General features: G+C 37.4%; 1 protein-coding gene across 3 annotated transcripts in view; it reads left to right on the top strand.

The window, feature by feature from the left end:
* The window catches only part of LOC150080951 (uncharacterized), a 233,556-nt gene that overhangs the window by 28,589 nt on the left and 177,751 nt on the right, over nt 1-27,216 (top strand). For all 3 annotated transcript variants that reach the window (XM_090382126.1, XM_090382125.1, XM_090382128.1), the window contains exon 3: nt 18,215-18,528. In XM_090382126.1, the coding sequence (XP_090238252.1) occupies nt 18,215-18,528 (314 nt within the window). The remainder of the gene's footprint in view (nt 1-18,214; nt 18,529-27,216) is intronic.

Raw genomic sequence — 27,216 nt, 5'->3', positions numbered from 1 at the left:
ACTTGACTCTGATTTAGAATTAGAAAAGGGAGTCTCCAGAAGATGCAGAACCCAGAATGAGTATAGATCCAGGCTTTTTAACTCTTGATGCTACAAAGCCATATTTAATCACTCAAGCAGAATTGAATGATTTGTTCAGAGATTTGAACATCTCCAAAACCAAGACTCAATTACTAGGATCACAACCTGAGCAGTGAAATCTTGAAAAGGGTGTCAAGGTGCATTTTTACAACATAACCTATTACTCCATGGATGGTTCTTTGATTTATTGTAAAAATTACCAGGAATTAAGAGAGAGTTATATCTAGAGCACATCCCTAAGCAGTGGCAGCTTTTCATTGATTCATCCAAGGTCCATTTGAAAGCAGTTTTACTCAACAATGGAAATAACTATTCATCTATACCATTGGCCCATGCAGTTCACATGAAGGAACCTTACAAAAATCTACAGGTTCTTTTGTGAAAAATATGCTATCAAGAATACAAATGGAATGTCTGTGCCGACCTAAAAGTGGTAGCTTTGCTGACTGGTTTGAAAGGTGCTCTGTTATTGTATCCGGGAATCACTGTAAGAGGGTTATGACAACCAGGTTTTTTATTTTTATTTTTTTATTTTATTTTTTGTTAGAATTAGAAACATTTATACTCATGTTTAAGGGGGCATATTCCCCTCTGCCTCCCCCTGAATATTAGCATTAGTAGTTGCACATGATGCAAGAAAGCAAGCTTATACAGCATCAGCCAAAAAAAAAAAAAAAAAAACCTTCCCATTTCACTGATCCATTCATTCCAAATGTTTTTCTAGTTCTGTCTTGAATTTATTTAAGCTAAAAACTTCTACAACAACAGATGGGAGTTTGTTCTGGCAATCAGCTACCCGATGGTTAAAGGCAAACTTCCACACAACTATTTTACAACTGTCTTTCCTCAGTTTGAATCTTGCCCCCTCAGATTTGTAATCTGAGCAAGAGGAAGAATCCCATCAGCATTGAGCCTGCTCAATCAATTCAAGGCCTTATACACTTCAAACAGATCTGCAATTTACAGAACTTAAGCCTTTCTTCATAAGAGCACTCCTTTGTTCCCCTCACCAGTCTTGTTGCTCTTCTCTGTACTCATTCTAGCAACTCTACATCCTTCCTAAAATGAGGCTTCCAGACCTGTACACAGTACTTAGGTGGCCTGACCATTGCCTTATGCAAGGGGATAATCACCTCCTTATCCCCTCGCAGAATTCTTGTATATCATTGACAAAATCCCATGGCCTACTCTAACTGCACTGCTCAGAAAATTTCTGCCTGTCTGCACTGCTCAGAAAATTTCATGTCTGACTGCATAATTACCCCCAGGTCTTTTTCATTCTCCACTACCCCGAGTATAACACTACATAGTTGGTACATTTCTCTGGGGTTACTGCTACTCATATGCACTACTTTGCATTTGTCAGTGTTAAACTTTAGTTGCCACTTCTCAGCCCATCTACCCAACTTTTCCAGATCCTGTTGCAGCAGTACTGTTATTAACAACTCTGCCAACCTTTGTATCATCTGCAAACTTTGACATTAAGCTTGATATACCTTCATCAATATCATTGATAAATATACAAAACAACAATGGGCCCAACACCGAACCCCGAGGGACACCACTAATAACATTAGTGCACGTAGAGCAGTACCCATCGATCACCACCCTCTGTCTTCTCACACTCAACCCTCCTTTTATCCATTGTAGCAACTTGTCCCTAATGCCATACTGCTCCAATTTGTATGATCTTCCATTTGCAACAGTATCAAAAGCTTTCCTGAAATCGAAGTACAGGTAACCCTCGTATAAGGTTCCTGTAAAATGTCGTGTTGTACGAAACCATGTTATATGGGCTTCCAGACCTGTACTAAGAAAAAGTACAAAAAGGGGGTTACGTTCCAAAAGCTAACAATGTATTAACAAAAATACACCATTCTAGATTTTGTATCTTCTGCTCTCTTTAAAAAATCAGTAAACTGGGTTTGTTTCCTTTTGCTTGATAAATCTTTGTGAATTTCATCGTATGGAACAAAGCATTCTCCCTTTTGAACTTTGGGCTCCTTTCATTCAAGAATCTGCATTCAAAAAATAAGATTGTAATTGCTCGGCCAACTTTATGCCTTCCCCTATGCTTTTTAGTGTAAAATTTAGAAGTTTAGAATTCTCATCTGCGATCTCATCATCTGAATTAATTTGATTTTACCTCCAATGCCATTTGTACCAAATCTGCTATGCTTGCTTCTTTTTGTACCAGTAATTCTTGAACGTCTTTAGTAATCATATCCTTTTTTTTTTTTTTTTTTTTTATTTTTTTAGGAGCATCGGCGACTAAGGCCATGTTACTCTGTGTATATTGTCTATAAATTGCATGTATCCTGAGGTCAATTTTCTGTTTTGCTGGACAAAAAACCAGAGTTTCCGGGAGAAAAAACCATGCTATCCTCACCCTACTAACTCGGCCACTTTGTGAAAAATACCCATAAAAATTTCTCTCTTCATCGATGGGATTCGAACTCAGGTCTTTTCCAGCCGCTGTTGGGAAGAGGGTGATTCTATCAACTGTGTTACACACGAGGACTTCAGTACTATTGCACCAATTCCGTTTTCTGCTCGTTTGACCATATTTCCTGAATGAACTGGTGCCTATGTAGCCAGGAGCAGCAGTGTGTAGCACATGCTTCTTGATTAGACTGGGGTTCAAGCTCATGACCACCAAATACGGAGGATGCGGAAAGGTCAGGGAATGACCACCGCATATCCCCGGAGCAATATGGCCTTAGTTGCTAATGCTCCTAAAAAAAAACCAAATAACAACAACCTGAATGAACTGACTCTGGCCATACATTTTTCCACGTGCATTTAACATTGATGGTTTTACTTCTTTTAAAGATAAAGCTATGATTCTGATACAGTCCACAATTGAGAAATGTTTCCATTACTTCAATAGATTCGGAATCAATTTTTTCCAAGATCCATTGTAACGATTTTTTAACGGAATGAGTTTTAAAGGTGGATATAATGCCTTCATCTAACAGCAGAATGAAATTTGTACTAGCCCAGTACAACTGTAGTGGTAGGAACATAACTTCAATGTTTGGATGGCCTGGTGTGCTATCCAATAGTAATAAAATTTTGAAATCTAGATTTTTCCACAAGTACAAGTTCAATAGCACGGACTGTAATATGGGAATTTCCCAACAAAATAAAATACAGGGATGTCTCAATTTTTTTTTTGTTTTACTAGCGAGTCAACAGCAGGGATTCAAAAAGACTGAAAGCGTTGAAAAATTACATGCAACATAATAGCATGGTCTCCCCCCCCCCGCACAAAAGCTCAAAAATACCCTGTTATGCGAAGTTTACCAAAATTCTCTAACCATGTTATATAAGTACCGTGTTGTGTTGAGGATTGCCGCAATTTATCAAACGTGTTAGAGCGAAACCATTTTGTAGATTTACCATGTTATACGGGGATTGCCTGTATATGATAATTTTTTTTGCATCCCAATGGGGATGTGCAACGTGTCGCTAATGCTTCATTTCCTGCATTTCCATTTATACTTTTTTTTTTTTTTTTCCAAAAAATTTTGGGCAGGTTTTACTGATGAACATGGTGAAAGATTTCATCAAGATATTTTTCAAATGGAAAAAAGATACCAGGGAAAATGGAGTTCAAATACATTAGCAGAGTTCCTTTGTGACCACATCATAGTATCCAGTCAAATTGGTCAGGCAAGACTTCTCCTTGGCAAACCTATGCTTTGTCTGAATTATTACTGCTTTCTTGTCTAAATGATCCTGCAATGCTTCTTTAACCAGTGACTCCATTATTTTCCCTGAAACAGAAGTCAAACTAACAGGTCTGACTTCTGTTAGTTTGATTTCTGTTCCAGGGAAGTCAAACTAACAGGTCTAATGATTCGTGTCACTCTTTGATCCATTGGAGATAAATTTGCACATGTCCAGTCTGCGGGGACTTTCCCAGAGTTCAAGGATGGGCTCATAATTATGGCTAAGGGTTTGCTTACTTTCTTTGCTTTGTCCCTGGAAAAGTGGATACATTAAATACTTCTGTTTTTATGCGAGTGGGCCAGCCTGGCAAAGGATTGCCACTACAGGGTAAAAAAGTGGCCAGACAGTTCAGAAACTACACCAGGCCAGAAAAATGTAGTACATCTTTCTTTGGTGGATAAGTCAAAATCTATTTACCTCCATTGCACATCAAGTTATATTTGATAAAATATATACATGTATGTGAAAGTGATGGACACAAAAGGAGAAGGATTTTCCTGTTTGAGACAAAAGTTCCCTTGAATCATTGAGGCCAAGATAAAAGAGGGAGTTTTTGTTGGATCCTCAAATCAAACTACTGTTCCAAGATGAGGAATTCACTAAAAACTTAAATTCTACAAAAATAAGTGCCTGGAAGGCATTTGAAAAAATATGCTGGAACTTTTAAGGCAATGAGAAATCACACTTACAGTGAAATTGTGGACGAGCTAATTTTAGCGTACAGAGTGATGGGATGCAATGTGTCGCTAATGCTTCATTTCCTGCATTCCCATTTATACTTTTTTTTTTTTCCAAAAAATTTTGGGGTGGTTTTACCGATGAACATGAAGAAAGATTTCATCAAGATATTTTTCAAATGGAAAAAAGATACCAGGGAAAATGGAGTCCAAATACGTTAGCAGAGTACTTTTGGAATCTCGTATGGGAGACACCAGTGGATGATTATAAAAGGCAAAAAATGACAAAATAAGTGTTTTTGTTACAGATAAACCTTTTTGTAAATAGAATATGGTTTATAGACCCATTGGTCAATATTAAAAAAAAGTTGTTGTTGTTTATACTCTGGCATGACCACCTGGTCAGTGGAGTTTACATTAAATCATCAATACAAACTTATTTAGCAGCCATTGGCTTGAACCTCTGTCCACTCAAAGAACATGTGCCACTGCACTCTCGTTCCTCACCACTTTGCTAGTACTGTATGTAACATTTTCTTAAAATATATGAAATCGTTTTTACTAGAAACTTAGTTTATGAATTTAATCCATTCTCCCTTAACATAGGATTTTAAAAAAAATAATTCTTCTGACTTGGTGATATCTATTACAGTTTTCAGCTAATGATATCACCAGCAAAGATGCATCACGCCTCAGATTCAGAAAAGTAAGTTGGATTTTCTTCACTTTTACTGAGCATCGGTAATGAAAGCCTTGTCCCTCCTGACTAAATAATTGAATTTTAGCCATAATAAATCAAATATTGTAATCAGTTTTTGTAACTCAATGAGCTGACCACAGCCAGAGCTTACAAGATATTTTTTACTCACTTGATAGTTCTTTAAAAACATGGGGGTTGGAGGTAGTACTAGAGCATGTGATGTGAGAAAGCAAATAGTCATGAATGATGGACTTTCATTAAAAACATCTTCAGTTGGCACTAAGGAAATGAAGGATAGAGAAACAGTGTGAACTTTAAGTACAGTGATATATTTAACGTGGTATATTAAAATATACCACGTTAAATATATCTCACACACACACACACATACACACATACACACTAAAGTGTGCGAGATTCCAAATTGGGGAAAGGGAAGCCGGAAGTTTGGTGCAGTGGATGTTAAGGTTGGTGTTAAGCTGGCACCATTCTATTATGAGATTTTCATATTGAAGGGGCTTGTAGCTTGAATTTAATTTAATAAAGATAATTGCAGCATCAATTGAGGGGTTATGGTTGTGAGTATACACATGTTGAGAGAGCTCAGTGTTTCCTTGACGTGTTCGGAAACTATTAACATGGTAGTATGCGTGTGTATTTGCAGTAGTGGATGATCCAAATTAATTGGTAGTGCTCCCTATGTAACACGTGTTGCAATCTGACTGGAAATTGACTAGGTAAACTATATTATTAATATCTCCCGTGTCATAGTGTATGTGGATTTCTTTGTATTTGTTAAAGGGAGTTCCCAATTTGTTATAAGTAAAGAAAATTAAGGAAATATCTGTGTTAGCAAAGACTTGATGTAAATGTCTGGTGATTTGACAATGGTAAGGGAGGACAACATGAGTATTTGAAATGTTAGGCTTTTTTATGACAGGATTGTTAGGGTTATGAATTTTATCCTGGACTGCTAGAATAGTTTGTTGATTAATTTGATTGGATATTTCCTAGCTGTTGGTTGGTTGGGTTTTATTGGCGCATTAGCAACTTTCCTAGCTGTAAACTTTTCCGTGAGTTATTATAATTTAAAAGCCAAATCAAGTCTTTAAGGCATTAAAGACTTGATTATAAAGAACAGATTTTTTTTATACAAAGGGGTGATGTGAATGAAAGTGTAGGTAATTGTAGGTTCAAAGAGCTAAAAATATTGTCAGAACAATTGCTGTAAGTTCAGCAGAAGCAGAAAGGGGTTTTTCAAAGATGAACATAGTATGTTCAGAGAAGAGAAGTCGCCCAACTGTTTCTAATATATCAAACACAGAGTACAGAGTATTTTTGGGTCTAAACGGCACCAGGGATTTACCCCATCTCTGCGTATGTTCTTTTTATCGAGGACAGTACGCTGTCAAGGCCAGAGGTTTAAAAGTGTGTGGGTCATGTGTTGTGTAATATGTTGTGCCCATTGTTCCTCTGGCTTGTTAGCCGCCAGGCCCCAGATGGGACCTGTCGTTTATGTACTCCGCCACATGGAGGCCAGCCAGGTGTTTGCTCTGGCAGGTCCTACCACCTATTTTCCTGAGATTTCAGTGGCTAGGACCTAAAAAAAAAAAAAAAAAAGAATATATATATATATAAAATAAATAAATAAAATATAATTAAAATAAAAATTCTTCTTTTCTTTTGGGCACAGATGGTACATTATACGCTACTTAGAGGGGCTATAAGGGATAAGTGCTGGAGGTGATAAGATTTCCTAATAGGTCGGGCATGAATTTTGGTGTTTTAAATTTGTACGTGTGGGGGCAGATGCTGTTGTAAGGAGAAAGAGATGGGAGGGGAGGTGGAAGACTGGGGGGTTGGAAATTGGAAGTAAGGGGTCTATAGGGAAGATGACCCCTGTTGAAATAGTGGGGCATGCCCATGCCCCACCAGAGGAGGAAGAGGGGTAGCAGGAGCGGGAGGAGACAGCAGGCCGTCCCCTCCCCCCTGCTAGGGAAAGAGGAGTAAAACCAGGCTAGACAGAGCTGGGGCGCTATATGGCTGTATGGCATCATAAGATGCAATCTTCAAGGTCCGAGTCCAAGTTGCAATCTTCGTCTTTGCATTGGTCTGGTGGCGGTCCAAGTCCAGAAGTCAGGTCCAGTTTGTTACGTTCATATGTTGTTATCTGCTTCAGGTGGTCACTAGTTCAGAGTTTCGCAGTCATCTCAGGTAGTTAAGTTTGTGTTTTCATAGGTTAGTAATGATGTGGCAGAGATCTTTGTCTTTCAAAGAGTTCGCGGGCAAAGACGGTGAAAGCCTGGTAATTATCTTCTTGCAGTATTATTTCTTCTCGGTCTTTTAGCAAGGAGTTGATGTGTGTATATGGCTGACATCTGAGGTCCTCATAGTTGTCACAGTCATGGATAAGATGTTCCCAGGTTTCCTCCTGACCGCAGTTACAGCTCTGGTTGTCGGAGATTCCCAGTCGTGGAGTTTCCCTCTGAAGGAGCCATGTCCCGTAAGAAGGAAGGTGGTGTGCAAGCCAGGGGAAATAGGATATACCCTGCTGACATCGGGTATAAATTTTTTGGTGACTTGCCCTTTTGTGGTAAGATTCCACTATTTTGCCATATAGATTGTAGGTGTTCCGTTAACCTCTTATTTTCTGAGGATTTGCTTTTCTGTGGATCTGTTGTGTAACCTAGATAAGTTGTGGTTCTTCCTTTCGAATGTTGGTGTAGCAGCGCACAATCTCCAGGTCCAGGGGAAGGAAGCCCGCCAGGACCTGGAGTGCATGGGTGCTCACCGTGCAGCAGGCTCTTGTTGTTGTCAATAGTATGGATCGGTGGATCGACTCCAGCTTTTTCTTGTTGACTGCTGTGTTTGCTTTCTGATACCAGGCGCCTGCACCATAGGCAGGATAGGGATGAAGAGAACTTTGTATAGAAGGGAGAGGGCCCTCTTCTTTAGTCCCCAGTCCCTCCTGGTGATTCTGGTTATCAGGGCCGAGAGCCTCCTTGTAACAGAGATAAAAGGATCTGGGGGTAATTGTGCAGTCAGATATGAAGTTTTCTGCCAGTGCAGACAGGCTGCCATAGGTCAAGGGATCTTGTCAATAATATATAGGAATTTTGTTAGTAGCAATAAGGAGGTGTTATTCGAATCCCGCCTCGGGCTTGGATCAGAGTAAAATGCAAAAACTTTGGGAGGTGCGTTATGGCCATAGAAGCTGATGCGCCAACAACTAACAAAAAAAAAGGTGTGATCCTTTGTATAAGGCAATGGTCACTTCACTTCTTGAGTTGCTTCAGTTGCTAGAACATGTACAGAGAAGGGCAGCAAGATTGGTGAGGGGAGTGAAGGGTTGCTCTTACAAGAAAGGCTTAAGTTCTGCAAATTGCAATGTCTGGAGACTAGGCACTTACGAGGTGATCTGATTGAGGTGTATAAGGCCTTGAATGTTGAACAGGCTCAATGCTGATGGGATTATTCCTCTTTGCTCAGATTATGAACCTGAGCTGGGCATAAATTCAAATCGAGATAAATTCCTGATTCTCATTCCATTGCTTGAGCTCTGAAATTATTTTTCTGGCATGGTGGTCTCTTCACTGGAGGGATTCCAGTTTTACCGACCAGTAGGGAACTGCATTTGGTTTTGGTGTCTTTTTCCTCATAGAGGAATTGTATGCCTTCCAACATTGGATAGTGGTGTTAATTGACAGACTCACTGATATTACTTTCCCCATTACAGGTACGAGAGGGACGGTTGTGAAACCATGTGACATGATGGTGACCATGATTAGAATTGGATAAGAAGGAGCAGAGAACATCTATGAAAACTGAAATAGTATGAAGAAAATCTGCACTTGAAATCCAGCAATCTTTGCAAGAGTTTCTCTTACATGTTCCACCTTGATAGAACTACGATCTCACTGAAGACATTTTCAAATGTTGCAACTCACAGAATTATTGTAAAAAAAAAAAAAAAAAATCCAAAGACCTTTGGAAGAAGAAGATTGAAAACTGCCTTTTGATGGGATTATATGTATTGTTCGTATCAGCAGTAATGCATTTTGACATGATTTGGAGAAGAAAAAATACATATCCCATTGGATGCCTTAACAGAAATCATTGTTGGTAGGTCCATCCAATACTTAACAGCATTCTGTCTACTTGTTTTCCTTATAAAAAAATTCACTGAACACAAAGTTCCTCTCTTTGATTCTGAAGATGGGAGGTAAAAAAAGACAGGTGTTGACAAGTTGCATCTTTGTTGCTAATCTAGAGGGAGTAGTTTCTTTTTTACAACTCATTGAAAGAATGAATAAGACTATTACTTTTTTTTTTTGTGTAAATTGGTTGCAATTATTGTTAAACTTTATAAATAGACTGTTAGGGTAAAAGGTAATAAAACACTTTTTCAGAAGAAAGAAATTGTAGTATGTTTATGATAAATTCCCTTCTAGCATTAATGAGAGTGCTGCTTAAGATCTTTTTGCAAGGAAAACCATATTTAAAATCTGTTTTTAGTAAAGTGGGGAACACAATTTGTGTTATTCTATTAGAGGGTTGATTATAAAATAACTTTCAGAGTTTTGGGAATTTGTAAAGCACCCAAATTGATTATTGGAATTTTGAATAATATTAATATATAGTAGTAGTAGAGGCTTCTGATGCAAGAAAGCAAGCTTATGTTCATACATTCAATCCCTCTGAACGTTTGTCCATTTCTTCCTTGAATTCATTTAAGCTATCAACTTCCACAATGACAGATGGAAGTTTGTTATTGCAATCAACTACCTTCTGGCTAAAACCAAATTTCCACATATCTATTCTATAACTATCTTTCTTCAATTTGAATTTATGCCCCCTCAGAGAAAGTGAAAACACTCCAGATTTGTAGTTACATGGAAGATCCATAATGTATGCAATCATAACTCCAAAAGTCTTATAAATTTTGAAAATGATCCATATACTCCAGCCAGATATGAAAAACTGATTACTGCCTTTATGCCATCCTGTTTTGTTTCTTTACATATTTATATGCTTGCCAACTCTTGCAATTTAGAAGTTCCCTGGTAATCAGGTCTGGTTATTGGTGTTGTGATAAGTCTTCCAATATTTGGCCAGATTTATTTATTTTTTCAAATGTACAGCTATTATTTTATTTATTTATTTTTTTCAAATTACAGGCCTAATTGATTCAGTAGGTCAGTACCTGAAAAAAAAAAATTGGTGTATCAACTTAAACAAGCCCATAAACTTAGGTAATTGAACAAAGTGTGTGGGTAAAAAACTTTAAAATAAGTTATTACACTTTGTGATAATATGTGCGATTACCCATTCTCTTTATCTGTTTATTTATTATTGTCAACAAAATTTGCTAGTACAGCCACTCCCCGACTTATGTAAGGGTTGTGTTCTGTGGAACTCTACGTAAGTCGGAATTTCCCTAAATGCTTATGCAGCACTCGCAAATTTGATTGAAGCAAAAAAGAAATGTTCAACAAACGTGTAAATAGAATTATTTATTAAATATTTTTATCTCATGTGCAGGAAAAATTACAAAATTACAAAAATTTCAAAATTACAAAAAGAGATAGGAGACAGGCATAATGTCAGCAAATTTTACCTTTTGAGCATTTTTTACCAGAATTAACTCTCCAGCTGATAAACACGCTGCTGCGGAGGTTTAGGGCTCTGGAGAATTAGAAGGCGTTTTTTCCAACACATCACAAAATTTCTCTGCAACTGCAGAATCGGCTCTGGTGACTTCACCACATACTTTAATGTTTTGGAAACCAGCGCAATGCTTGAACCTATTAAACCACCCATTGCCACGAACTTGGCTTGGGATTTGCTGTACTTATTCTTAATATCTTCATAAATACTTCTTGATTTTGCTTGAATGGTCATTGGACTCAGGGGCACTTGCTTCTGAATCTAATTTTCCATCCATATTAATAGCTTTTCCATCTTCGGTATAGCACCTGAATTCTCTTTTGTGACCACTGCTGATCTTAAATGTGTTGGACCTATAACATGTTCTTTTATACACACACTTTCCCCGAATAGTATTCACTGTTGAAGCAGCGAGACCTAATTCCGTGCAATAGAATGTCCTGCTTCGTAATTCTTAATTAATCATCTTCATTTCTAAATCAATTTTGTTTTGTTTCCTAGCACTGCCAGCACTTGCACTTTCCGTTGATCCTTTTCTCCTCATGATTGTAATAAGTAAATAGGAATGAAGAAAAGATTCTTAAAAATTTATTTGTTTTTTATATGATTAAAGATTTCAGTGAAGGGGAACTCATTTCACCTTAATACCGTAACATAAAAACCCACAGAATTCCAGTTATCACTATTATCACAAATGCAATAAGATTGAGTTTATTACCCGTTTATAATACATTGTGCTAACAGAAAAGCCCAATAAACCGGAAAGTGCAAATTGTTTTTGTTTTGTGGTAGTGACCTCCAGAAATGTGTTTTAGAAAAATATCACAAAGTTGTTCAAAATTGATTCTTATAACGAAACATATGATAATGATGAAAGTGCAATTTCTATTATAAAAATGACGGCAACTCCGTAACCAGGTGGGAAGGAGCAGCAATGCATAGCACACGCTTCTTGATTAGACCGGGGTTCGAGCCCATCACCACCAAATACGGAGGATGCGGAAAGGTCAGGGAATGACCACCGCATATCCCGGAGCAATATGGCCTTAGTTGCTAATGCTCCTAAAAAAAAAATAAATAAAAATGACCTTTTAGAGAGATAAAAAGCTTTGTTATGTATCAAAAATTTCAACTTCCAAGGTCCTGGGGGGCCGTCCATAGCCAAGTGGGCAGGAGCAGCAGTGCATAGCACACACTTCTTGATTAGACTGGCGTTCGAGCCTGTGACCCCCAAATACAGAGGATGGGGAAAGGTCAGGGAATGACCACGGCATATCCCTGGAGCAATATGGCCTTAGTTGCTAATGCTTCTAAAAACCAAATAACAACAAAAACCAAGGTCTTGGAACGAATTGCCAAAAAAAAAATTGTTTTATTGGGTTCACATTATATTTTCATGATACCTCCATTTATTCCTACGGGATGCAAAATACATTTCCTTGATTTTTTTTAAAGTTTGCACCAGCCGGCAAAAACTTATGTAAAGTGAAATTTCCATAATTTGAGTATTACGTAAGCTGGGGAGTGGCTGTATTTGTTTGCATAAATAAATTCCTTTAGAAGGTGAGGTATAATGTTTTCTGTCTTGCTCTAATGGATTTTGTACAAGTTTTACCCTCCTTGTAACATTGTTATTTCCCAAATACAGTGGAATCTTATTAATACAGAGTTCAAGGGGCCTAAATTTTCACGTTTTGTAATAACGAGGTTTGTAGTAACGAGGTCCCCCAAAAGGGTAAAAATTTTACCGTTATTTATTATTATTATTTTTTTTTATTTATTATTTATAATAATAAATAATAATAATATCAAAAATAAATTAATAAAATAAAACAATACAGTAATAGGAATAACATATTTTTTAAAGATTTTATTTTATTTGTATGATAAACTAAAAAAAAAAAGCAGCTAAACGAATTGAAAATATTGTACAGTATATATTTTGATATATACAATATTTTAGTATCACAGTAAAAATAATTACAATAATTATAAAGGGAGACATACAAACCATTAACTTTTTAATAAATTAATCTAATTTAAAGAAAGAATCCAATGTTGTTTGCACAGTTTTTGTCCTATATGCATTTTTAACTACAGCACAGATGTTATCAAATGCAATAGTTGTTTCTTTATCAACGTTACTGCAGGCCAAGACATTCTCTATGTTCAGTGCATTTTGGGCATCTTTTTTGGATGGCAGTGTGCGTGCGTCTTCACTTTCACTGTCGCTGGTAACAAAAACAGCATCGTTTTGTTTGGTACCCAGCAGCTCTTCTGGTGTTGGCATTGCTAGCAACTTCTGGTGTTGGCAGTGCTAGCAACTTCATCATCCACCTCCACAAACTCTTCAAATTTGCCAACAAAATTCATATGCTCCTTCAAATTCCTCCATTCCTCACTGTTGCTATCACATTTGTCTGCTGGACCATGTTTTTTGATAATGATATTCTCTCCAAAGCCACTCTTTCTGAAGCAGTTGATTATAACACTTGTAATACTTTCCCAAGCAATAACAAGATTACGGATAGCATCCAAGACATTCCAATTTGGCTGCAAATTGTTCCCTCCTTCTATGTTGCAGATCAAGTACCATATCAGGCGGGCTCTATATGCTCTCTTGAGGTTATAAATAATGCCTTGATCCAGTGGTTCCTTTAAACTGGTGGTATTGGGGGGGTAAGAACAACAGCCGTATGTATGTTTGTCATCTTAAGTGCCTCGGCAGAGTGTGCTGTACAACGGTCTAGAATCATCAAAATGTTCCTTTTTTCTTAAGCAATTCTTCTGTCCAATTTTGATGACCATGACTAAAAAATTTTTACTGTAAGCCAAGCACTTCTATTGTCCTCATAATCACAGGGAAGTTGGTTAACTGCTTTAAAACATCTTGGCTTGGAAAACTTACCAATCACAAGTGGGCATAGTTTTGTACTGCCATCTGAATTGCAGCATAACAGAACAGTGATTCTTTGTTTGCTAAATTTTCCACCATGACAAGGCTCTCCTCGAATAGCAAATGTTTTGTTTTGGCAGCAAATTATAAAATAAACCTGTCTCGTCAAGATTAAAAATATCCTTTGCCTCATTTTTCAAGAATGGACCATACAGAACTCAACCAGTCTGTAGCCTTTTCTTTGTCGACTAATCTAGTAAGAAAAAAAGTAAAGTGCAGCCATTATCAACCCACTGCAAGATGGAAGCCTCCTCAACAATTCATGCTGAGGGAAATGGACCATAATCTGCCACGCTGGTCCAGTGCGGGTTGGCAGATCGACTGTATTCAGCAGTCAGGGGCTTGAACCCCCGGTCTACTCAAAGAGCGTGTGCTACTGCACTCCCGCTCCTGCTCACTCGGCTATGGAGGCCTAATCTAAACTCACCGCAAACATTTTGCGAAACCAAGTTATTCCTGTTTTTAAATCTTTGGAGCCAGCCACTGCTGCATTTGAAGTCACTAATCCCATGTTGTCGAGCTAGATAAGTTGCCTTTTCTTGCAAAATCAGACCTCATATTGGCAAATTAGATGCACGGATTTGTTGGTACCACTCAAAAAGTTTTGTTTCGAGCTCCTCGTGTTTTGCACCATGAATTTGTTTCCTGTTTTTCATCTCTGCTCCAGTGTCATGCACTTCAATTCTTTTTCGGTTTTTCAGTATTGTAGGTAAAGTAGGTAAAGGGATGTTGTATTCCTTTGCAATGTCCGTTTTGCTTCTTTCCATCCTATCGGCCTCTTGTATAATTTTTAGTTTAATTTCCAGGCTTAATTCTGTGTGCCTACATTTTGTCGCCATAACACTGCTAGATAAGATTTAATATAAACAAATTTTAAATTAATTTAAAGACAAGTTCCGAAAAAGACGTCAGCTCAGATAAAATAGCACAAAAAATAGATTGCTGTATACGATAGCAAAAGACTCTTTGAACTGGGGTTACAATTGCAACTGACCTCATTCCCGTGGAGAGCGAGGGAGTGCATGTAAAGAACTTAGAAAAACTTTTTATTCTTTTGTTAATTTAACGACTCGTCCTTCAGAAAGATGTTTTTCAGAGTGCACTTGATGTTGTAGCTACCATAAACTGCTTTTGTTTACACAAAACTAATTTCTAACAAGTCAGTGCCATCCTTCGGGAAGTAGGAAGCCAGGTGGTCGGGGGCAATAATCGGATCGCTCTGCCAAGATTTGTATTAAACATACAAAATGACTATTTATTTCTCACGGGGTGAAAAAGAACTTTGTAATACATATTAACCGAATTTGGAATAAACGAATATATTTACATAGAAAAGCCTATCCTTTCGCAGGGGAATGGTATGTGCTTCACATAAACGAGTACTTTGTATAAATCGAGTTTGTATTAACAAGATTTTACTGTAATAACTTTCTTTAGCTGTAAACCAGTAATTGATTTGTACCTTTTTCTACTTCCATAAAAATTTCATCTTCTTCCTCCTCTCCCTCAGTCACTAGAATTTTTGCTTGTCTTGCCAGCAATTTTTATAGTGGTCTTCACTACCTTCTGAATCAAATAAGTCTGTTTCACTTCATCTCCCAAAAGAGATTTTTTGTTTCTCCTTTTGTGACAGTTTTGCCAAAAACCACATGTTTATAATGAAGAAATGTCTACAAAATATACAGATTCAAAATCTGAACTGAAAACCATTATAAATATCTGTAGAAGTTACAACACTGACTTGATGCCAAGTACAAACGTGATTGATATGGTGAGGTATGACATAACCCAAAGATCTTTAAACACACTTTTAATTTTCTCAATAATATGAACACAACTAACCAGGCATGCTAATAACAAACAGTGGCTAGTTTTATTCAGTCATTCAGTGCCAAACCAATTTCATGCATCACAAATTATTGCACTTTGAAAAGCCAAGAGTGAATCTCTGGCACACTAGTGCTAGGGGTAAGAAATGATGGATTAGGGAGTTGATATCCATCAGTTTCCTAATCCTCTAATCTCTTATCTGTCAGCCACTATTTTAACACCCTTTTTCTTTTATCCATTGTTGGTTCTCTTATCTGTTTTAAGCAGCTTGCCTGTTTTCATGCAGCTTGCCATTCAGCAACGTTGATCTTCCAGGAACAATCCTGGTGAGAGGTTTAATAAGTTTTAAGGCCAGTTTTTTTATTTACTTTATTTTTGTCGTAATCAGTGCCTCTCTTCAAAGTCAAATGAAAAAGCTAAGAAGCCAAAAATTTGGCTCCCACTTTGGAATGGAATTGAAAATTACTAATAATTTTGAAGCTGGAAAATGAGTAGTCACACATGGAATCCTGTCCATAATAGTAAGAGTATTTTTAGCTAATAAAGAAAAATATAAAGAGGGTTGCAGTTCCAGATGCTGTTAATTTTTTGAGAACCAGACAAAATGATTTGGATTTCCTTTCTGCAAATGACAGGAGTTAATGAGAATTCCATTTGATAAGCAGATGGCTAAGAGTAAAATTCTATCTGCAGTTTTTTTCATTCATCAAGGTGGGTGAAGGAAATTGCAGGTAGAAGTTGGTTTGATAAATTTAAATTATGGACTAATGAGGCCTCATTTGAAATAGATGTGCTTAAGTCCGGATTCTGCATCTAAAGAATGAAAGATGTTAAGCTTCTTATAAGGTGCAGAGACAGACAATTCATCTGGTGAGATAACAGGAAATGTCCATATCAGGATAGATATGAACTTTTGAAGCACTTATGAACTTGGTATGAAGATTGTTTAAAGAGCAAGGTTTTGTGGTAAATACTACACTTTTAGCATGCTGCCATGAAAAAATTCTAGTGAGAATAAAGCAGGTGGCTCAGCTTGCCAAGCAATTGCCCACTCCTGAGCCATCTGTTTGGGAAGACTATTTAAAAATCAACACATTCTGCATGAAGTGGCAGGTGCTCCATCTTTGCTGAAAAACCATATTGGCTTCAATTCTTAATTGTCTTGGTTCAGGAATAAAAAAAAAATCCTGCAGCATTGCAAGATAACTGTCACTTGTGCATCTTCCTTTCATTAACATTAGCAAAGGCACATGGTGTAAGAAAGCAAGCTTATATAGCATCAGCTATATAAGCTTCTTATATAGCATCAGCTTCTTATTTCATCCATCCACTCGCTCCAAATGTTTGTCTAGTTCTGCCTTGAATCTATTTAAGCTATCAACTTCTACGACAGATGGAAGTTTGTTCCAGCAATCAACCATGTTCCCAGACTTGTAGTTTCTCTGCCTCCCAAATACAACAATTATGGTGATTAACTTTGCCACAAATATAAAACATTGCTAAATATTACATTGTTAAGAGATGAGATAAGATACTGTTTTCAATGCTTTTATTAAACTCATGGCAGAAAGCTAATCTTGCATGGTAGTCCTTTTCCAGCAACATTTGATGTAACCTTGTAATTTCACTCTAAAATTTTGTGTGCTATTGCTTTAGGAACACTGAGTTCTAGAGATGCCGTCTTAGCGATTTTCTTGGGCTTTGCTGAAATGCTTCCTTGATGGATGCCATAGTCTCCTTGTCTAATCCAGTTCACAGCTTATCATTAACTGAACCAGTCTTTTTAAACTTCTTCATCCAGTTTTAAATTGAATTTCTGTACAGTGCTTCCTTCATATGATGTCATAAATTTTCTTCTAACCACTGATATGGACTTAAGCTCTGCTAGCCAGAGGAGACAATTCATTTTCTCTTCTGTTAAAGCCATCTTTTGTAGGCTAGATTATCTGAAAAAATTAAAAAACAAAATTAGAATAAATTAGGTAATTATTTTTGTGCATAAAAACTAGAATAAATTACCTTTCTGTTGCATTTTACAGGTTGTTTTTATTTTGTATAGAACCTAAGTTATTGCTGTTTTAATGTGCCCAAGGACTTTTATGGACAGCCTGTATAAGTGTATTAGGAGAAAGCACCAGTTTTCAATTCAACATTTCTACTCAGAGAACAAATTTTGCTCTACCGTATGGAAATGTGAATCTTATTAACATTAGTTTTTAAAAGCCATATTTTAGAAATTCTATCTATAGAAATGTGGGGGCCAATGGGTTTCACGAAACAGGCTCAAAGTTCTAAGTCAGCTATTCTTTGAAATCATACCATACTAGTAAAAATTCTGTGTATTTTAATATAAAATTCATGTGTGTTGTCAATGAAATTTAATTTCAACAAGTCTGGATTTTAAAAAATCTCCTGGTTGTAGTTTCCAGGACTTCAGCAGCTTGTCAGGTATGTATTATATGAAAAACAAGGAAATTAGAAGTATCTCTTATATTATTTATAATTTGATATATTTAATGTTTTTTATATTTGTGTTGCTTAAATTAATGTTATGATGATTTCTCTTAGGTCTTAAATTAGGGAAAAAAACCATCCTAAAGACTCATAATAAACGAAAAAGAGAACATCTCTCCTGTCACGAGTTTGGAGATCCGAATCATGTAGCATACGTTTTGCGGGAGATACAGCAGTCTATCAGTGATAGTGTTGATGGTGCTAAAACAACAAAAAGGCGCCGCTACGAAGAAGATAATTTGAGGTGTAGCTTAAGACAGAGTGAATGTGCCTTTCGGTACAAGGAAATTGCTGTGAAGAAACACCAAAACTATATTCAGGTGGTACTGGTGCCAAATAGCAGTAGACAGAATTCACTCACAGTTGAGGTGTGTTTTAAATTTATTTATTAAATTGTCTTTCTATATATTAATTTTATATACTATATTATATGAAACAAGGATAAAAGTTCACAGTATTTAAAGTAGCTAGTTGCATTTTATTTAAAGATGAATGCTGGAATGTGGTGACCACTCCATAAAACATCACTCAACACACTCTGGGGAAATGAGGAGTTAATTGCTCTTTACTCAGCGAGTCACTGGTTAAAGAAGCATTGCAGGATCATCTAGACAAGACTTCAGTTATATCTCGGACACAGCATGGGTTTGTTAAGGGGGAAGTTTTGTCTGACTAATTTGATTGGATACTATGAAGTAGTGGCCGACCAGGCTAGCCGGGTGGGTAAAGTACCTGCCTAGCAACCCAAAGGTCGCGGGTTCGAATCCCGCCTCGGGCTTGGATCAAAGTACTGCAAAAACCTTGGGAGGTGCATTATGGCCACAGAAGCCGATTCGCCAACAACTACCAAAAAAAAAAAAATAAATGATGTAGTGACAAAGGAACTGGATGCAAAGAATAACTTTGATATCATATATTTGAATCTTAGAAAAGCCTTTGATACTGTTGTACATGGAAGACTGCTGCACAAATTGGAGCAGTGTGGCATTGGAAGCAAATTGCTGCTATGGATAAAGGGATGGTTCAGTGGGAGAAGACAGAGTGGTAATCAATGGACACTGCTCTTTGTGGAATAATGTTATTAGCGGAATCCCACAGGGTTCGGTGTTGGGTCCACTGTTGTTTTGTATATTTATCAATGATATTGATGAAGGTATATATCAGGCTTAAGGTCAAAGTTTACAAATGATACAAAGGTTGGCAGGGTTATTAATGACAGTAATGGCAGTGTGCTACTTCAACAGGATCTAGAAAAGTTGGGCAGATAGGCTGAGAAGTGGCAAATGAAGTTTAATATTAACAAATGTAAAGTACTGCACATGGATAGGTAAAAGTAACCCCAGTTAAACTTACCAACTGTGTGATACTGCAATTAGGGTGGTAGAAAATGAAAAAGACCTGGGTGTAATTGTGCAGTGAAATATGAAGCTTTCTGACAGTGCAGACAGACTGCCAGCAGGTCTTTGTGGGGGTGGGGGTTGTCAGTGATATACAGGAATTTTGCTAGTATGGTAAAGGAGGTGATTATCCATTTGTATAAGGCAATGGTCAGGCCACACATCTTGAGTACTGCATACAACTGTGAGAATTTCTGCAATTTATCAATTGTGTTAGAGTGAAACCGTGTTGTAGAAATGCTGTGTTATATATAAGGGGGTTGCCTTATTTAAAAGTTAAAATGAAATCACAGTTGTACACTTTATACATGCATTTTTGATTTTGATCATGGAGAGCAAAAAAGCTCTCCATGATCAACTGAAGGCCAAGCACCACGTACTCAGGACTAAAGCTTGGGCTTATGTTCAACATAAGACAAATACTATTATCCAAGGTTCTGCCTAAGTTGCTGATATGTGCTTAAATTGTATAGCATCCAGAAGCGGCATTATAAGTCGTCATTGGGAGATTAGTGTTAGAAGCTTTTATTAGAAGCCTTTATCTTACAACTCCCGCTGTCTTCACACCCGCCTCTCAAAAAAAAAAAAAGAGAGAGAGAGAGAGAGAGAGCAAATGTTTAGTTTGTTTTAGTGCATCGTTGAAATTTGTGTTCCGTTACACTGCAAAAGGACAAATTTTGTTTCATTATTTATGTCAGGGATGTCAGAATTTGTTTTTTATGATAAATATTGTTTTTTGTTTAGAAATCGCAAAAATGATGCACAAATGCTTTCGATTAAACAAAAACTTGAAATTATTCAAAAGTTTGTAAACTGTGCATCCGTTAAATCTCTAATGTACCATCAATATTGGTGACCAAACCATACACGTCATTGTAAAAAATAAAAGGAAGCTATTAGATTTAAAATCAACGTTGTAAAAAATAAAGGGAAGCATCATATTCGACACACAAGTAGTATGTGGTAAGTTTTTTTCATTTTTTATTTATCGCAGTAATTTTTACATAGGTTGCTGAACGTTTTTCGATACAGTAAGTCCCCGACTTACGTAGCTTCGGACTTACATTGAGTTATGTTGTTTTTATATGACTGAAGATTTCGGTGACGGGGGCACACATTTCACCATTATAATGTAAAAACCCACAGAATTCCAGCTATCGGTATTATTGCAAATGCAATAAGATTGAGTTTTTACTACCTGATGAATTGCACTAATAGAAAATAAAATCAGTTTGTTTTTATTGTTTTATTGTAGTGACCTCCAGAAATGTGCTTTAGTAAAATGCGAACTCATATGGGGTGAAAGTGAGTTTTCGCCCTGTGAAGTTCTTTTCAGAAAATTTAATTTTGACCGTTATCATTGGTGCCGATTAAGAGAAAAAGTGACAGCGGTACTGTAAATCTATCAAGAAAAGGAAAGCGATCGATTTGGATCAGAAAATTAAAATAATAAGGATGTATGAAAATGGTCAAACATTAACAAGTATCGTGCGGAATTCAGATTTGTCCGTGGCAGTGGTGAGCACAGTAAAGGAGAAAGACAGAATATGAGAAGCAGTAAAGCAATCAGCACCAATGAATTCAACTATAATAACCAAGGCTACAAAATACTGTATCAGTTTTTACAGTACAATAACAAGCATTCTTTCTTCCTTTCATGTTTTTTTTTTTTTTTTTCTTATGGGCCACTTTCACCGCTGTCCCCAGGTGAAGTTTTTAATTGAGCAAATTAAAAATATATAACTATTTTTCTATATATATATATATAACTATTTTTCTTCATTCTTCTGAGGATATGTGGTTTTTGTAATTTTGGCATATCAGGGATATAGCAGCAATATTTTATTAGTCATTCCCGGGTTACATAAAACTCGACTTACATAAGAAGTCCTGGAACATATCTCTTACGTATGTCCGGGGGCTTCCTTTATGTTTGGATTAACCTGGAAATCGATTATCCAGGTGTATTTTTTTTTTACCATATAACCCAGAAAATTGAGAGAGTACTGTGTGTGTGCGTATATATAGTTTGATTGTTTAAACTACATCAATTTTCTGGTATTTATTTTCTATAAAGGTATTAGGGTGTATACGGAACAGGAGATTCAGTTAGAATGTGTAGTCTAACCTATTCCTGGGGGTCTGTAATGACCATTACAGACCCCGAGGAATAGGTTAGACTACACATTCTAACTGAATCTCCTGTTCCGTATACACCCTAATACCTTTATAGAAAATAAATACCAGAAAATTGATGTAGTTTAAACAATCAAACTATAATATATCAAGCACGTATAATGTCTAATTGCCACATGGCAATAGCATTAACGTTGCCAGTGATAAATTGAAAATAATCATTTAGACATTTAAAATAGTATTTAAAAACAAAACACTATATATATATATTTTTTTTTTTTTTTTTTTAATAAGAGAAATACGTTATGGGGTTTTAATGTATTTTTGTATTTCTGCCTCGGAGAACCATTTGTGCAGACCACAAATGCTCAAGAGTTTTTTTTTTTTTTTTTTTTTTTCACCCATGCTCTAAGCATTCAATAAGTGTCAAAAGGGAATGCATGAAAACAACATGGAAAGTTAGGACATCATTGAAACAGAAAATAATAATAAATAATAGACATTTTTATGTTGCATAAATCAAAAATGTAGTTTACTGTGTTTTGTTTTTTGTTATATATTTTATTGGCATATATATCTTTTTTCCCCTCCTCACACTCCTGTTTTCTATGTCACCTCAATCTCAACCACAGTTTTGTCAGGCACACTTTTTCAGGAACATATTGCCCCCCCCCATGGTTGCTGAGGGTTCCTGTATGTAATAATTTTGAAAATAAAATTACTTATTTGTAATTTTACCATATAACTTTATATGACCCACGAAAACTCAGAAATGGGGATCCTGGTAGTTGAGGGGCCCAGCTTTGACACACTGATCTGGTCCCTGCTTCAACAAGATGGGTGGTCCTGGATGGCTCTGCCATGGCCAGTCGTCTAGTGTGTTCACCTAGAGGGCCAGCCATGTCAGTGCCATGGCTGACCCTTTTATCATGTTCAGATAAAAGACCCCTACCCTCATGGTCCGAGGGACAGAATTCAGGCTGGCGGCAGTGTGGGTATGGTGTCTGAGTAGCCTTGCCAGCCCACTCCCAAACACATTTGTTGCTTGTGGATTCTGGGCATCCCATTTGAGCTCAGGGGCTTAAAAATATATATATAAGCACTATGAATCCTGATACTCTAAACTCTTCTTCTGGGACCCCAACAATGTCTCTACCAGAAAATAATACCACTGACATGGAAAATGTTACCTCAGATGAAAGACCCAGGACCAAGACCTCAATATATTTAACCCCAGGGTCCTGAGCTGGATGTCATCATTCTTTTCTTCTTGGTGATTCCATTCTACTTCTGACTCTTGTTCTCTCTCTCTCTCTGGGTAATTTGAGAAAAATTTTTTTTTTTGTTGGTGCAGCGTAAGCCTCAGGCTTACTTGCACCATATAGCTAATAATAATAATGATTGCATATTCCACAGATACACCCAAATCAGTTAAAATCAGCTTCATTCTGAAACTAAAAGTGATAGGCACTCTCAGAATAGCTCCTCTGAGCAACATCTTTCGGGGCATTACCGATTTTAGTAACACTCCACAAGTCACTAAACTCATCCGAGGTGTAATCTCCTAATGGGAACTTCCCGAAATGTCTGAGGAGGAAATCTGTTCCGAACTAAAAGCCAAGGAGTGACAGCTTCAAAGTGAATATTTGTACAAAGTTATGATTATCCACTAGATTAAAGCTGATTTAATCTAGTGGGAATTGGTTGGTTAAATCTAATCCTTATGTTTAATCTACTAATGTCTCCTAATTTAATCAAAGCTGGCTATTTAAACTGCACAGTTCATCCATATGTACCAAATCCCTTAAGGTGCGTTAAGTGCCAGAAATATGAACACTTGTAGTTAGTGACTCCATGATTTGCTGGTAGATACTCACAAATTGTGCAGTTCTTGCATGTGCTGCAAAGGACCATGAAATTGCATTATGTTCAGCTACAAAATATACCTGCATTAACTGCCAAGGAGAGCATCCTGCATACTCATGAGCATGCCCAGAGGTGGAAGGAAGAAAAGAAATACAAAGACTTAAGCAGGGAGATGTTCTATTGAAACTCAAACAGAAATGATTATTCCACCTAAAGAGTCATTCACATTCATTGCACGCTACCTGCTAAGCTCACAAAAACCTTCACAGAAGGATGAATCAGCTGCCACTTCCATATTTGTACCTCCTAACACTCCAGCAGTGACAAAAGAAACTCAAAGAAAAGAATAAAAAATCTGAGATATCCCCTAATTCTCAAGAAAGAATAGATGTTGAGGTGAAGGAGGTACCGGATGATTCAGTTGTGGAACTCTTTGTGGAGGAAGAAATGAACACAGGTTAGCATCCTTAATTCCCCAAAAAAAGATGAATCCAAGGAAAACCCTCAGCAATTTGGAAGCAGACAGACTGATCCACCAAGCCCATGTAATGGCCAAATTCCTACAATGGAATTGTTGTGAATTCCAGAGAAATACTAACGACATCAAGGCCCTCCTATAAATGCCCGAGCTAGTTTTACCCAAATGCACAACCTCCTATAAATGCGCAAATTCTTCCTTTTATAATGCTACTATCACACATAAGGACATAACTGGGGATGGACCTGTCCATAGAGGAATTGCCATCCTTGTGGACAGCCAGACTCCATTCCAACTTGTGCTGATTTTCACTAACTTAAAAGCCATAGCAATTCACTTTATGGTTGGATTTTTATTAAGTGTTTCATTTATTTGCCACCTGGACATATGAGGGGTGTTCAATAAATTATCTACCTACCTATGAAGGAATGAAATAGAGGCAAAAATCTGTTTGTATTTTTCAGTGCAACTCCTCTGAACTTCAATACACTTGTTCCAATTTGTTGGCAATGAGAAAATACCAGAGAAATAAAATTATTTGTGCTGTCTAAAGAATGCAGAAACAGACCTCAGTTCATTATCATCAGCAAAGTGATGTCCACGTACATTTTTCTTGGGGTGTTAAAACAGGAAATAGTCACTGGGGGCCAGATCTGGCCTGTAAGGTGGATGGGTAAGTTCTCTAAAGTCAGTCTCTCAAAGCAACAGCAAGAGCATGTGACCTGTGCACTGGTGCATTGTCCTGAAGAAGCAGCACCCCTCTGGAAAGTTTTCCACGGCATTTTTCCTTTATTAATTCCCTTGGGTTGTACAGTAGGGATGCATATGACTTCCCAGTGACTGTCTGTTTGTGTTCCAAGCAGTGAATGTACAAAATTCCCTCAACATCCCAAAAAATGGTGGGCATAATCTTGCCAGCTGAAGGTGTGTTCGAAATTTTTTGGATAAGGGAGAAACATCAATTCTTGCTTGGTCTCAGGATCCCAATGATGAATCCATGTTTCATCACCCTTAACAATTCTGGAGTTGCAAGTTTCAGGATCCCTTCTATAAAACTCTAAATTCTCCTCACAACACTGTACTCTGAATTTCTGGGTCCCCAGATTTCTGACCCTTATGCATAGGGGTCAGAAATCTGAGGACCCTCCTTGCACTCACCTTAATGATCCCCAAATGTTCATGGAGGATGGTTATAACTTTTCCCTCAGATATGTCACATTCCCTAGAGATTTAGGACACCTTTAAATGTCTCGTTCAGCACAAGGGTTTCCATGGCCTGGCACATTTTTGGAGTGATCACTGTCACGGGCCTTCCTGGACTTGGATCACCTTCGATGGACTCTCTACCCTACTTGAATTGTTTTGACCAGAATTTCACCTGGTACTCTGAAGGTGCACTGTTGCCATGCATAGCCACCATCCTTTCATGAATGACCTTTTGCCCATTTCCTTCTTTGGTGAGAAACTTGATGATTGAATGACGCTCCAATTTCAGCAAATCCATAATTTGATACAGGTGTCTTCCTCCTTTCTGTTAGAGCAGCACAACCTAAAAACATAACGGGATTAAAATTAGTATGATTCAAGTTGAGATATGTAGGAACATGATAAATCACAACTCATTGAAATATAACTATAGGAAGTACCTTAGATAGATAATTTATTGAACTCCCTCATAATTGTGCAGCTGCCTTCTCTTGTTTTACCTCTTGGAGACTTCAATGGTCATAACGCCCTGTGGGGTAGAGCTGACATTAATGAAAGGGGATGTGTCACAGAGCAAATCTCACTGACAATAGCTCTCCCTTCTAAATGTGGGAACTAACACCTTCTTCCACATGCCTGCCTGTATGTTTTCTGCCATTGATCTTTCTATCTGCTCCCCCCCCCCTCTCGTCCCTTCACTTATTTGAGAGGTGGAGGAAACCCATATGGAAGTGATCACTTCCCTGTGATAACCACCACTAATTAGTGGAGGGGGCTGTGTCTGCCATTTAGTTTATCATGATGAAAGATTGATCAGGCTGACTGAATTGCCTTTTGATGTCTGGCAGAATTTGACATCACTATGATCAATGATGCAGTGATGTACATCACAGAACATATTGTTCATGCAGCTGCAACTGCCATTCCAAAATCATCTACCGGTTTCCACCTTTTCCTAACCCGTGGTGGAATGAACAGCTCAAAAAGGCTCAAAACAAAGCTTTTGGGGATATTCCTACGATATCTTACTGCTGTTGATCTAATAGCCTTTAAATGTGCACATGCCAAAGCACGCTACATTCACTGTCAGAGGCAAAAGGAATTGTGAATCCATTTCATATCATCTATTACCCAGTCCACCTGCACTAAGGTGGCTTGGTTAAAATCTGGAAAATGAAGGGTGAGTGTACATCTCACCCTTCATTTTCCAAGAGCACTAACTACAATAGCTAGTGCTCTTGGGAGAAACATTTTTCTAACATCTCTGTGATATCATCCTGTTCGCCATAGTTCCTAGTACAGAAACATAAAAATAAAAAACAAGCACTTAATTTCACATCAAAGGGCCTCTACACCTGAAACAGGCTATTCACTATACATGAGCTGAAAAGAACTCTAACCCTTTCTAAGGCAAGTGCTATTGGACCAGATAGCATTTATTATGAAATGATTAAGACATTTCTCAAATATCTGTGGATCACCTGCTCTTTCTGTATAACAGAATCTTTATTGAAGAGCAGTTTCTGGATGCCTGGCACAAGGCAGCCATTCTTGCTTTTGCTTAGCCAGGTAAGGATCTTAAACTATCAACCTATTGTGTTGACTGGTGCATTGTTCAAAATTCTGGAGAGAATGGTTAATGCTCATCTTATATAGTTTTTAGAATCGAATGACCCTTCCATCTGGGATGGAAGGAAGCTTCCATCTGGGATGCTTTCCTAAAACCAGAACATCTAGCATCAGCATTTTTTGATATGGAAAGAGCATATGATACAAGTTGGTGATTTAGTATTTTAAAAGACCTATTATTTAGCCTCAGTTTTTAGAGGCCACCTCCCCGTTTTTATTAAAAACTTTTTATCCAATCAGTATTTCCAAGTTCATGTAGGATCCACCCTTTCTCTCTCATCCCTTTTGCCAAGAGCAGGGAGTACTGCAAGGATCTGCTTTAAGTGTTGTGCTTTTTGCCATCA

This window comes from Mastigoproctus giganteus, chromosome 9, assembly GCF_048544385.1.
Source record: "Mastigoproctus giganteus isolate SK-2022 chromosome 9, ASM4854438v1, whole genome shotgun sequence".
NCBI lineage: Eukaryota > Metazoa > Arthropoda > Arachnida > Uropygi > Thelyphonidae > Mastigoproctus > Mastigoproctus giganteus.
Note: the sequence above shows the minus strand (reverse complement) of the source record. Positions and strands in the feature narration are given on the sequence as shown.